Source organism: Coregonus lavaretus, assembly GCF_964263955.1.
Source record: "Coregonus lavaretus genome assembly, contig: HAP1_SCAFFOLD_2368, whole genome shotgun sequence".
In the NCBI taxonomy this organism is placed as follows: Eukaryota; Metazoa; Chordata; class Actinopteri; order Salmoniformes; family Salmonidae; genus Coregonus; species Coregonus lavaretus.
In genome coordinates, this window is record NW_028162129.1 from 10,401 (window position 1) to 22,916 (window position 12,516).

General features: G+C 44.4%; 1 protein-coding gene and 1 long non-coding RNA gene across 9 annotated transcripts in view; one reads left to right on the forward strand and one right to left on the reverse strand.

Moving 5' to 3' along the window:
- Window positions 1-3,825: 3,825 nt before the first annotated feature.
- Window positions 3,826-12,516, reverse strand: part of LOC311116513 (serine hydroxymethyltransferase, mitochondrial-like) — a 43,036-nt gene continuing 34,345 nt past the window's right edge. For both annotated transcript variants that reach the window (XM_084191601.1, XM_084191602.1), the window contains exons 6-12: window positions 11,470-11,592; window positions 9,905-10,044; window positions 9,138-9,300; window positions 8,579-8,678; window positions 8,265-8,420; window positions 4,913-5,020; window positions 3,826-4,523 (exon numbers count right to left, since the gene is read on the reverse strand). In XM_084191601.1, the coding sequence (XP_084047727.1) occupies window positions 4,396-4,523; window positions 4,913-5,020; window positions 8,265-8,420; window positions 8,579-8,678; window positions 9,138-9,300; window positions 9,905-10,044; window positions 11,470-11,592 (918 nt within the window). In that variant the 3' untranslated portion in view covers window positions 3,826-4,395. The remainder of the gene's footprint in view (window positions 4,524-4,912; window positions 5,021-8,264; window positions 8,421-8,578; window positions 8,679-9,137; window positions 9,301-9,904; window positions 10,045-11,469; window positions 11,593-12,516) is intronic.
- Window positions 5,037-8,258, forward strand: LOC311116514. Of its 7 annotated transcripts, none has more exons than XR_014611430.1 (6): window positions 5,037-5,741; window positions 5,816-6,081; window positions 6,156-6,310; window positions 6,348-7,277; window positions 7,426-7,978; window positions 8,016-8,258. It is a non-coding gene; the product is annotated as an uncharacterized lncRNA (long non-coding RNA). The 7 variants fall into 7 exon arrangements; XR_014611431.1 differs by lacking the exon at window positions 8,016-8,258 and having other exon boundaries at window positions 7,426-7,860; window positions 7,935-8,007; XR_014611433.1 differs by lacking the exon at window positions 8,016-8,258 and having other exon boundaries at window positions 7,426-7,587; window positions 7,699-7,997.

Consider the following 12,516-nt stretch of genomic DNA (forward strand, 5'->3'; position numbering starts at 1 on the left):
CGCTGTCACCCCCCCCTCATTAAACACTGATGATTCATTGTCAAGTCAGCAGAGAGGAGTGGTGAGGAGAGGAGAGGACAGGAGACGAGGGGCTGTGTCAGTAATGTTGCTGTTCTACACAAGCTGCTACTGAGTGACAGACCGTACCACTTAGTAAGGCTTCAGTGAGTTCACTACGTAGTGTTAAAGTAGACTGCAACCTGCTGCAGCCATCATTCTAGACAATGTGTATATTCTGGAAAGGGTTTGAACACGAGAGCTGCACACACACCACACAAGACTTGTTTACAGTTATTCAGAGAAGACAAATAACATGTTACAGTCCAGACATTAATTAGTGCATATATTTATTAGGATTAAGCTTTAATCTCTAAAATGTATTGACTTTTTTTTTTTTTTTTTTTTTTTTACTGTGCAGACATTAAAACATTAGTTTAGGTAACATCAGCATCCTGGAAAGATCATCAGAAAGGGGTTTAAGGTAGTGCCATTAAATAGCAGGTTGTCACATAGGTCTGGAAATGACAGGTCACATAGGTCTGGAAATGACAGGTACAGGCCCCAGAGCCAGATAATGATTTGGATCTTATTTTAGGTATGTCTGGGCCCATATTCATAAAATGGTCTCGGAGTAGTAGTGCCGATCTGGGATCAGTTTAGCCTTTTAGATTACAATGAATAAGATTTCATAGACAGGGTGGACCCGATCCTAGATCAGCACTTCTACTCGGAGATGTTTGACACAGGTACATACAGCCCCTGGTAGTTACTGTTCACTGTGAAGTCAGTGTAAGTCAACCCGTCTCTTCATTATTAATATTGATGTGCTATCCCTCCCTGTTCTGATCGGAGTGGTTCTGTACAGACCGTCCACTCTACTCCTCAAATGGAGGAATTCTCACTGGTTCACTGATGCAGTGATAACACCCCCTCAATTTTGTGAAGCAATTTGAGAAATCAGCCAACAACAAAAATAATACTATGAAATAAACCGAACTCAAACCATTCCCTCACACTGTAGTCTCTACATAGGGTGACCTCAGCTAAATTAACAAGCACATTTTTGTAGTAATATCATATATATATATATATATATATATATATATATATATATATATATATATATATATATTTTTTTTTTTTTTTTTTTATCAAATACTTCCTCCCCAAAAGCAGCAATATAAGCATTAAAAACCTTCAGATATTTTTTTTAACCAGTGTTAGAAAGTAAATAATTCTTTAATTCTGTAAAGTTACAATACATACAAAACCATTTCTTCTTCGTTAACACTTTGAAAGCCAGCACTGGCATGAAATGGCTGACTATTTAATGTATTGTCATTATGGACCATTAGTCTTTTACGCAATATATGCAGCAGGTTGTTGGATCATACACTACTGAGCCAAATCGAGTTGTATTGAGCTGACCTGGTTACACATCCACCACAGTTAGAACCATGCTGGAAAGGACAGTGTGAAAAGCCATCAGAGCCAGCAGTTTGGTTGGGGTTGGCATGATAGTGTGAAAAGGGTCCATACATAGTGAAGCTCTGGTCTGATATCTGTAGATGGATAGTGAAGCTCTGGTCTGATATCTGTAGAAGGATAGTGATGCTCTGGTCTGATATCTGTAGAAGGATAGTGAAGCTCTGGTCTGATCTCTGTAGATGGATAGTGAAGCTCTGGTCTGATCTCTGTAGAAGGATAGTGAAGCTCTGGTCTGATCTCTGTAGAACAGTGGTCACCAACCGATTGATCGCGATCTTAAAAGGCATTACCTTTTTTTTATTTGTGTAGCCCTGATGGTGGTAGGTGCATTTGATTCAGAAGCCCTGATGGTGGTAGGTGCATTTGATTCAGAAGCCCTGATGGTGGTAGGTGCATTTGATTCAGAAGCCCTGATGGTGGTAGGTGCATTTGATTCAGAAGCCCTGATGGTGGTAGGTGCACTTGATTCAGAAGCCCTGATGGTGGTAGATGCACTTGATTCAGAAGCCCTGATGGTGGTAGGTGCATTTGATTCAGAAGCCCTGATGGTGGTAGGTGCATTTGATTCAGAAGCCCTGATGGTGGTAGGTGCACTTGATTCAGAAGCCCTGATGGTGGTAGATGCACTTGATTCAGAAGCCCTGATGGTGGTAGGTGCATTTGATTCAGAAGCCCTGATGGTGGTAGGTGCACTTGATTCAGAAGCCCTGATGGTGGTAGGTGCACTTGATTCAGAAGCCCTGATGGTGGTAGGTGCACTTGATTCAGAAGCCCTGATGGTGGTAGGTGCACTTGATTCAGAAGCCCTGATGGTGGTAGGTGCACTTGATTCAGAAGCCCTGATGGTGGTAGGTGCACTTGATTCAGAAGCCCTGATGGTGGTAGGTGCATTTGATTCAGAAGCCCTGATGGTGGTAGGTTCACTTGATTCAGAAGCCCTGATGGTGGTAGGTGCACTTGATTCAGAAGCCCTGCTCACCGGGTAGACAAAGTGTTCCCAGTTTGAACCATTTCATTTGTCTGAAAATACAAACTCCGCCTACCCGGCAGACCTGTGACTAAATCTAGTGTGCCTACTGCGCTGGCAAATTGGATAACTCAAATTACTGTGTCTACCAACACCTTCCATGACCCTGGCCACAGCAAAGTGTGATACTAGCCTACTTCTAAAACCATGACCAGAGAGAGACTGTCAAAGAATACAGCAAAGAGCTGCTGTTTTTATGAGTGAGTTCATGTCTAAGGTCTATTCAACACTATTACAAAAAAACACAAAACCCGCTTCTCTCTACTTCCTCTCGCGCTGCAGCTGCAATGAATGAGTAGTCAAGTGTATCGATAGCCCTGCGTTTTTATTATTAATAGAAGCTCATCGAGTCCGTTTTAATAAATTGAGGAGTATTTCACTTTCTCTGGTCATAGGAACAACATAAATTTGTGCCTGATGCAGATGCGGTGCGGGTCGAGTTTGGCCATCATGTGGAAGACGGTGCCCCCTCTCTCTGGTCAGTCTCACCGGAGGAAAGGAAGGAGAGAGCAGGGACCATGAGAGGTGGACCCTCTGCTGCTCTCTCCCTCCCTCCGCTGAGAATAATGCTGTGTTCAAAACAACTGGGAACTTGGAAATCTCCAACTTCAGTGCGTTCAAGACAGCTGGGGAAAAAAACGAGATCCGACTGGGAAAAATCTTTTTGAACGGTCATCCAACTTGGAAACTTTGGGCATCTTCTTAGAGCTCCGACTTTCCGATCTGAAGTTCACTGACGTCATGATTTGACCTAGTTTTTTTTAGAGTTCTCAGTTGTCTTGAAAGCATCATGACCATCAGATGCAGGTACCATCAGTCCAGTAAAATAAAAAAGCAAATTCTTTTTTAGGTTAATGTTATATTTTTTAAGTCAAGTTTTAAAAAGCAATCTGAGCAGTAGATCTTGGCTTGCTTTTTGACTGAGAAAGTGATCTTGACTCGGTGACCACCGATGTAGAAGGATAGTGAGGCTCTGGTCTGATATACGTAGACGGTTTAACAACAGGGGAACTGTCCTGTTATAGAGTTCACCAGTCAACCCCGACCTCTGGCGTCGGACCCCTTGACTTCAGATCTGACTTGGGTTCAATGAAAAAATATATTATTATATACTTTATCTGTGCTTGATTAATCTTGCCTTACGTCATGGAACAATAGAACCGTCACAAAACTGCAAACCCTATCTGGCGCTGTAGGCAGGCTAGAGCAAAGACGCAAAATATTTGAACGATTTTAAAATAGGATTTGGGGCCCAGGTCTGCTTCAGATGAATTTGAATGGAGTTGGTTACACACACATTTACAACAGTATAGGGTAGTACGACAGACGTGTATTATCAAATCTCAAATCATGAACATCTAGCCACCAAGTTAAGACAATGTGTTAAATTTACAGCTTAAGACTTTGTGCTTCAAATAAATGTTATCCAAGTCACTACCCTTTGCGGTGACAGCCAATGTCACAGGGGAGTTTAAGATTAGATGACTGATTTCTCTCAGGGGTGACGTTGAGCTCTTTCTTCTACACTACAATGTTAAAACATGCAGAAAATAACACTTGGAAAATAATGATTTTTTTTGTGTGTAAACATACAGAGTAGAAACGTCCAAAAGGGATTACAAGCTACAGAATTACCCTCACGTTAGGTCAGAGGTCAACAGATGACATCAAAGGATTAACCAAGGTCTCCCATCTGTTTGGATAAGTCTGCGAGGTTCCGCCGAGTCTGACTCCAATCACTGACCACCACCAAGTTCCAATGTCCATAATAGCCTACCACTTAAAACTCACATCCAAATACATTGCTGCTTCATTCTAAGTAGTATGCTTGTGTTGGATATTGGAACAGAGCTGCTTCTCTCTCTCTGTGTGTGGAGGGTCTAGTGATCCTCGAAGCCGGGCATGGGGAAGGGCCGTGCGAAGGCCTCCACTCGTTTCCTCAGCTCTGCCATGCGGGCCACTGTCTCTGGATCCTCCAACAAGAAGTTCTTAAAGTCTGCAAGTTTCCCTGGAGAGAAGACAGTAGATGTTTTCAGCTTTTGTGTCACTTCCTGTATTTTAACGCCAATGGCTTACATTTTCTTGACTGAGTCACTCTTTGGGTTAGCTAATGAATTTAACTGGCACTTCTTCCAGATCACTACAGGAGATGGAGGAACTGTGATAAGAAAAAACCCTGACTTTAGATTTAAAACAAAGTTTCCGGCATCATGGACACCATCAGAATGTACAAACACACAGACTTAGGCCCGTCCCAAATGGCACCAGGGCGAATAGGGCTCTGGTCAAAAGTAGTGTGCAATGAAGGTAATGGGTTGGCATTTGGGATGCAGAAAAGGCTTGACTGATTAGGTTAACTGATTAAGTACACACAGCTGGTAAAAGAGATTAACTCACCAGTCTTCTTCTTGACGTCCAGGGCGATCTTGAAGCCTTCATCCATAAACTCCACCACCTTGACAAAGTCTGTCTCCTTGAACTGTCTGGAGGTCAGCGCCGGGGCACCTGGGAGTTAGGAATAGGAGGAGCATGTCAGTGATAACCAGGGACACAGAAAGCTCAGGTGTTATATGCATGGTAATTCAGGGTTAACGTTTACTCCGGATAGATTTGATTATATTCATAAAATGTGGCGTTCCACAGAGATTGATTCTTGGACCGCTTTTATTTTTACGTCCTGACAAACATTAAAGCAGCATTTGGTTCTTTTAGTAGTGCTAAATAAATAAAATAAACTAATAGTTCAAAACACTGAGCATGTGTTGCCATTATATTCTGAATAATAAAACAGGGTTCCAGCCTGAGGTGTTCTATATGTGGTAAAACAGGGTTCCAGCCTGAGGTCTGAGGTGTTCTATATGTGGTAAAACAGGGTTCCAGCCTGAGGTGTTCTATATGTGATAAAACAGGGTTCCAGCCTGAGGTGTTCTATATGTGGTAAAACAGGGTTCCAGCCTGAGGTGTTCTATATGTGGTAAAACAGGGTTCCAGCCTGAGGTGTTCTATATGTGATAAAACAGGGTTCCAGCCTGAGGTGTTCTATATGTGGTAAAACAGGGTTCCAGCCTGAGGTGTTCTATATGTGGTAAAACAGGGTTCCAGCCTGAGGTGTTCTATATGTGATAAAACAGGGTTCCAGCCTGAGGTGTTCTATATGTGGTAAAACAGGGTTCCAGCCTGAGGTGTTCTATATGTGGTAAAACAGGGTTCCAGCCTGAGGTCTGAGGTGTTCTATATGTGGTAAAACAGGGTTCCAGCCTGAGGTGTTCTATATGTGATAAAACAGGGTTCCAGCCTGAGGTGTTCTATATGTGGTAAAACAGGGTTCCAGCCTGAGGTGTTCTATATGTGGTAAAACAGGGTTCCAGCCTGAGGTGTTCTATATGTGGTAAAACAGGGTTCCAGCCTGAGGTGTTCTATATGTGGTAAAACAGGGTTCCAGCCTGAGGTGTTCTATATGTGGTAAAACAGGGTTCCAGCCTGAGGTGTTCTATATGTGGTAAAACAGGGTTCCAGCCTGAGGTGTTCTATATGTGGTAAAACAGGGTTCCAGCCTGAGGTCTGAGGTGTTCTATATGTGGTAAAACAGGGTTCCAGCCTGAGGTGTTCTATATGTGATAAAACAGGGTTCCAGCCTGAGGTGTTCTATATGTGGTAAAACAGGGTTCCAGCCTGAGGTGTTCTATATGTGGTAAAACAGGGTTCCAGCCTGAGGTGTTCTATATGTGGTAAAACAGGGTTCCAGCCTGAGGTGTTCTATATGTGGTAAAACAGGGTTCCAGCCTGAGGTCTGAGGTGTTCTATATGTGATAAAACAGGGTTCCAGCCTGAGGTGTTCTATATGTGGTAAAACAGGGTTCCAGCCTGAGGTCTGAGGTGTTCTATATGTGGTAAAACAGGGTTCCAGCCTGAGGTGTTCTATATGTGGTAAAACAGGGTTCCAGCCTGAGGTGTTCTATATGTGGTAAAACAGGGTTCCAGCCTGAGGTGTTCTATATGTGGTAAAACAGGGTTCCAGCCTGAGGTCTGAGGTGTTCTATATGTGGTAAAACAGGGTTCCAGCCTGAGGTGTTCTATATGTGGTAAAACAGGGTTCCAGCCTGAGGTCTGAGGTGTTCTATATGTGGTAAAACAGGGTTCCAGCCTGAGGTGTTCTATATGTGGTAAAACAGGGTTCCAGCCTGAGGTGTTCTATATGTGGTAAAACAGGGTTCCAGCCTGAGGTGTTCTATATGTGGTAAAACAGGGTTCCAGCCTGAGGTCTGAGGTGTTCTATATGTGGTAAAACAGGGTTCCAGCCTGAGGTGTTCTATATGTGGTAAAACAGGGTTCCAGCCTGAGGTGTTCTATATGTGGTAAAACAGGGTTCCAGCCTGAGGTGTTCTATATGTGGTAAAACAGGGTTCCAGCCTGAGGTGTTCTATATGTGGTAAAACAGGGTTCCAGCCTGAGGTGTTCTATATGTGGTAAAACAGGGTTCCAGCCTGAGGTGTTCTATATGTGGTAAAACAGGGTTCCAGCCTGAGGTGTTCTATATGTGGTAAAACAGGGTTCCAGCCTGAGGTGTTCTATATGTGGTAAAACAGGGTTCCAGCCTGAGGTGTTCTATATGTGGTAAAACAGGGTTCCAGCCTGAGGTCTGAGGTGTTCTATATGTGGTAAAACAGGGTTCCAGCCTGAGGTGTTCTATATGTGGTAAAACAGGGTTCCAGCCTGAGGTGTTCTATATGTGGTAAAACAGGGTTCCAGCCTGAGGTCTGAGGTGTTCTATATGTGGTAAAACAGGGTTCCAGCCTGAGGTGTTCTATATGTGGTAAAACAGGGTTCCAGCCTGAGGTGTTCTATATGTGGTAAAACAGGGTTCCAGCCTGAGGTGTTCTATATGTGGTAGAACAGGGTTCCAGCCTGAGGTGTTCTATATGTGGTAAAACAGGGTTCCAGCCTGAGGTCTGAGGTGTTCTATATGTGGTAAAACAGGGTTCCAGCCTGAGGTGTTCTATATGTGGTAAAACAGGGTTCCAGCCTGAGGTGTTCTATATGTGGTAAAACAGGGTTCCAGCCTGAGGTCTGAGGTGTTCTATATGTGGTAAAACAGGGTTCCAGCCTGAGGTGTTCTATATGTGGTAAAACAGGGTTCCAGCCTGAGGTGTTCTATATGTGGTAAAACAGGGTTCCAGCCTGAGGTGTTCTATATGTGGTAAAACAGGGTTCCAGCCTGAGGTCTGAGGTGTTCTATATGTGGTAAAACAGGGTTCCAGCCTGAGGTGTTCTATATGTGGTAAAACAGGGTTCCAGCCTGAGGTGTTCTATATGTGGTAAAACAGGGTTCCAGCCTGAGGTCTGAGGTGTTCTATATGTGGTAAAACAGGGTTCCAGCCTGAGGTGTTCTATATGTGGTAAAACAGGGTTCCAGCCTGAGGTGTTCTATATGTGGTAAAACAGGGTTCCAGCCTGAGGTCTGAGGTGTTCTATATGTGGTAAAACAGGGTTCCTGCCTGAGGTGTTCTATATGTGGTAAAACAGGGTTCCAGCCTGAGGTGTTCTATATGTGGTAAAACAGGGTTCCAGCCTGAGGTGTTCTATATGTGGTAAAACAGGGTTCCAGCCTGAGGTGTTCTATATGTGGTAAAACAGGGTTCCAGCCTGAGGTGTTCTATATGTGGTAAAACAGGGTTCCAGCCTGTACATCACACACACACACTCAGGTGTTATATTCTGGGCCAAGTGCTCCAGACAGTGAGTGACCCACCTAGCCTGAGGCCCCCAGGCGCCAGAGCACTCTTGTCCCCAGGGCAGGTGTTCTTGTTGGCTGTGATGGACACCAGCTCTAAAACCCTCTCTGCTCTGGCTCCGTCGATGCCCTTAGGCCTCAGGTCCACCAGCACCAAGTGGTTCTCCGTCCCCCCTGAGGGGGAAACATTCGTTTACTGAGCATACCATTTCTTTGTTTACGTGAGCGCTTTCCACATTTTTGATGAGATACCTCCTGAGCGAAAAAAAACAGTCACCAGGTAATTGGTTAGAAAGCGCAAAGTAAAGTGATGGTGTGCGGTGGATTAGTACCTGACACCAGGGTGTATCCTTTGCCCAGTAGGGCTTCAGCCATGGCCTTGGAGTTCCGCATCACCTGGCCGATGTATTCTCTGAACATCGGCGTCTGTGCCTAAAGAAACACAGAGGGAAAAGTGTGAGTGTCAGTGCACACTTTGGGAGAAGAGTGAAGAATTGGGGGGTGCAAATCAAATCAAAAATGTATTTGTCACATGCGCCGAATACAACAGGTGAAATGCTGACTTACAAGCCCTTAACCAACAATGCAGTTTTAAGAAAAATAAGTGTTAAATAAAAAATAGATAAGTAAAACATTTAAATAATTTTTTTTAAAGAGCAGCAGTAAAATAACAGTAGGGAGGCTATATACAGGGGGTACCGGAACAGAGTCAGTGTGCGGGGGCACAGGTTAGTCATAAGGAGGCTATATACAGGGGGTACCGGTACAGAGTCAGTGTGCGGGGGCACAGGTTAGTCCAGGTAATATGTACATGTAGGTAGAGATACAGCCACAGAGACGGGGTGTGGAGTTATGGATTTATGGTGAGAGAGAGAGAGAGAGAGAAGGTACCTGTTTGAGTGCGACGGCCACCCCAGCGATGGCGTGGTTGTGGGGTCCCCCCTGCAGAGAGGGGAACACAGCGAAGTTGATCCTGTCCTCAAGGTCATAATGGATCTCCTTCCCCTTCTTGTCCACAGAACGCACGCCCTTACGGTAGAAGATCAGACCAGCCCTGGAGGAGAGAGAGAGAGAGAGATATTCGGACAGGTCTGTCTGGAGTTTAAGCTAAGACATTTGCAACTCAACAACACCTTCATGGACAAACAGACCTAATAAAAAAAAAGTGCACACTGCAGGAGAAGTGGCCCCGTGTAGCTCAGTTGGTAGAGCATGGCGTTTGCAACGCCAGGGTTGTGGGTTCGATTCCCACGGGGGGCCAGTATGAAATAAAATGTATACACTAACTAACTGGAAGTGGCTCTGGATGAGAGCGTCTGCTAAATGACTAAACTGTAAACTGTAAGTTGAATAGAACCCCTTTCCTTTTGTCCACAAATATGTTCAATCTCTACTTTCCAGATTTTGCTTTAATTTAATTCAATTCATTAGGTAAACTACAATGATCATCTACACGTGCAATAATGTTCAGATTAGCTTCTACATTTTTTTCCTTTCTGCTAATCCAATCTCTTATCCAGAGCGACTTACAGTTAGTGAGTGCATACATTTTTCATACTGGCCCACCGTGGGAAACGAACCCACAACCCTGGCGTTGCAAGCGCCATGCTCTACCAACTGAGCTACAGGGGACTAATCTCTCCCCAACAAGCACGTACCTGGCTCCTCGGAGGGACTTGTGTGTTGTGGAGGTGACCATGTCAGCGTACTTGAACGGAGAGGGGACAGCCTTCGCAGCCACCAGGCCACTGATGTGGGCCATGTCAGCCAGCAGGTAGGCCTTCACCTCCGTACACAACTGAATAAACAGGGGGAAAAGAGACAAACATGCAGAAAGTGGTAAATAGGTTTACAGATCAGGAGCCATTTTATAATTCATCACTAAGGACTGCCACAGACTAGCGTCCTTTCCAGCGAGAGTACTTGAACATCAAGCTGCCTCACACTACAGAAACAGGAGATAGGCCATGTCCTTGCGTTCTAAATAGTAGGCTTTTGGGGTATGTGAAAATAGAACGTTTAATAGTATGTGAAATTCTGAAAATTGAGAATGCCTTAAAATGCCAGGAAGTCACTCATTTTGGCTTTTCATCTAGTAGAATTCACCGCGCACTATTGAGGAAGAGAATCGTCTTTTCACACTCACATGACAACAGCTGATAAACCAGAATAGGGGTCACCAAAATGAACGGGAACACGCACGATTGTGCATTATAGTACGCCATCTCAGTATGGATGAGTAGTATGTTGATATTCGTTGCTTACTGCATTTTTTTTTTACTAAACAGTGCGTTCTAAACAGTATGTACTACCATTAGTACACAGTATGTAGTTTTAGTAAGTAGGAGGCGAGACAGATTTCGGACACAGGCTCCTGCCCCTATGGGCCGTTCTGTCTCCTGCCCCTATGGGCCGTTCTGTCTCCTGCCCCTATGGGCCGTTCTGTCTCCTGCCCCTATGGGCCGTTCTGTCTCCTGCCCCTATGGGCCGTTCTGTCTCCTGCCCCTATGGGCCGTTCTGTCTCGAACAAGGCTTAGTTGCACTAAGGATTGGGGCTTTTTATTCCCAGCACCACAACGAAAGAAAATACTGTTTATATTACTGAAAACATAACACGCATTGAAACAAGGATACAATTAATTTGAGTTTTGATAAGGCTGTACACTTTTCATGACAAAAGAGTGGCTATCCTGTACGGGCTTTCTAAACCAGAAAAGATACAGAATGCCATCTTTAATGGTGCGTTGCCGCTCCCTGTCAACTCTTTCTGATAAAGCACCAAAACAGTCAGATAACGTGTAAATGGTTCCTTGGCAAAGGATCACAGTCATAAAGCAGCTATATAGAGATCTCATGTAATATGCAGAATCCTAATTCTCTCCCCTTGATTACATCAGATATAAAAATCAGGTCAGCGGTAGCCATCTTGGGAGTGTTAGGTTGCGTACCAAATGGCACCCCATTCCCTTTATAGTGCACTACTTTTGACCAGAGCCCTATGTGCCTTGGTCAAAAGTAGTGCACTATATAGGGCATATGGTGCAATTTGGGTAACGCCTTATAAAGCAGAATGTAGCTACTGTACTATAGGCCTAAAGAAAAATAGAAGTGCCTTCAGACTCACAAAGGAGATACTGCAGGGGGAAGAGAAGGACAAGAAGAAGGTGAAGAGAGAGGGGTAGGGAGGTAGGTAGTCAGAGATGGAGGGAGAAAGTGTCTGTACCTTCTTGATGCGAGCGTAGTCAATGAGGCGAGCGTAGGCGCTGGTGCCTGCAATGATCAACTTGGGCCGGAAGAGACGGGCAGTCATCTCCAGCTGGTCATAGTCAATGAGTCCTGTGGCAGGCTGGAGAGAGAGAGGGAGAGAGGGAGGGAGAGAGGGAGAGAGGGAGGGAGAGAGAAAGGTAGAGACATACACCTGTTAAGAGGAAACTGAAGCGTCACAGCAGCGACAGTGGGAGAATTATGAATAAAAGACAGAAAGCCCAAGATGGATGTTTCTCCATATGGGTCCCATTCAATCATTTATTTATTTACATTCATTCAGCCCCACACAGGAAAGAGAGAAACCTGCTTTATTTAGACAGAGGAACTCTCTCCCATCTCCAGATCCACCGTCACTCCATCAAGGTGATCAGACAGACAGAGACAGCCCACCCTCCCCAGACGGAAGACAGAGTGGTCCCTGGTCTGGATAGACCCCCGCTGGCCGCCATGTTGATCTCCTATTATCTCTCCTGTAGTGGGGGCTTGCCCCGTCATCCATCACAGAGGACACACACCACTAGGCTTGGGCAGTATATACCGTATACCATGGTATTTGGAAATAGCCTTGGGATGGTTTTTCCAATACAGTCAAAACCGTTGAAACTATGTATTTTAATTATTTTAATACATTTTAATATTTGTAGATACTTAAGTAAATGCCTGCAGTCAACTTGTGCAATGCTTTAGGAGATAAAGAAGACTGCCTTCTATATTTCACCTGTCACATTATTATGAAGCTTAGGGTTTGTTTACAAGCACACCATGACGAGAGACCGGAGCCTTGTGAGTCACTCACTGTTGGGCAGCATGCGCCAGGTGATCTAGCTACAGTATTTTGTATTTATTAGGGATCCCCATTAGCTGCACTTACATTACATTTAAAACAAAAGATAAAACAGCACATCATTTCACATTATTACACAACTACAATACAACATGTTTAATACCACCATACAACAATATCACAATGTTTGCGTATGCATGTGTCTGTACCTGTGTGTGT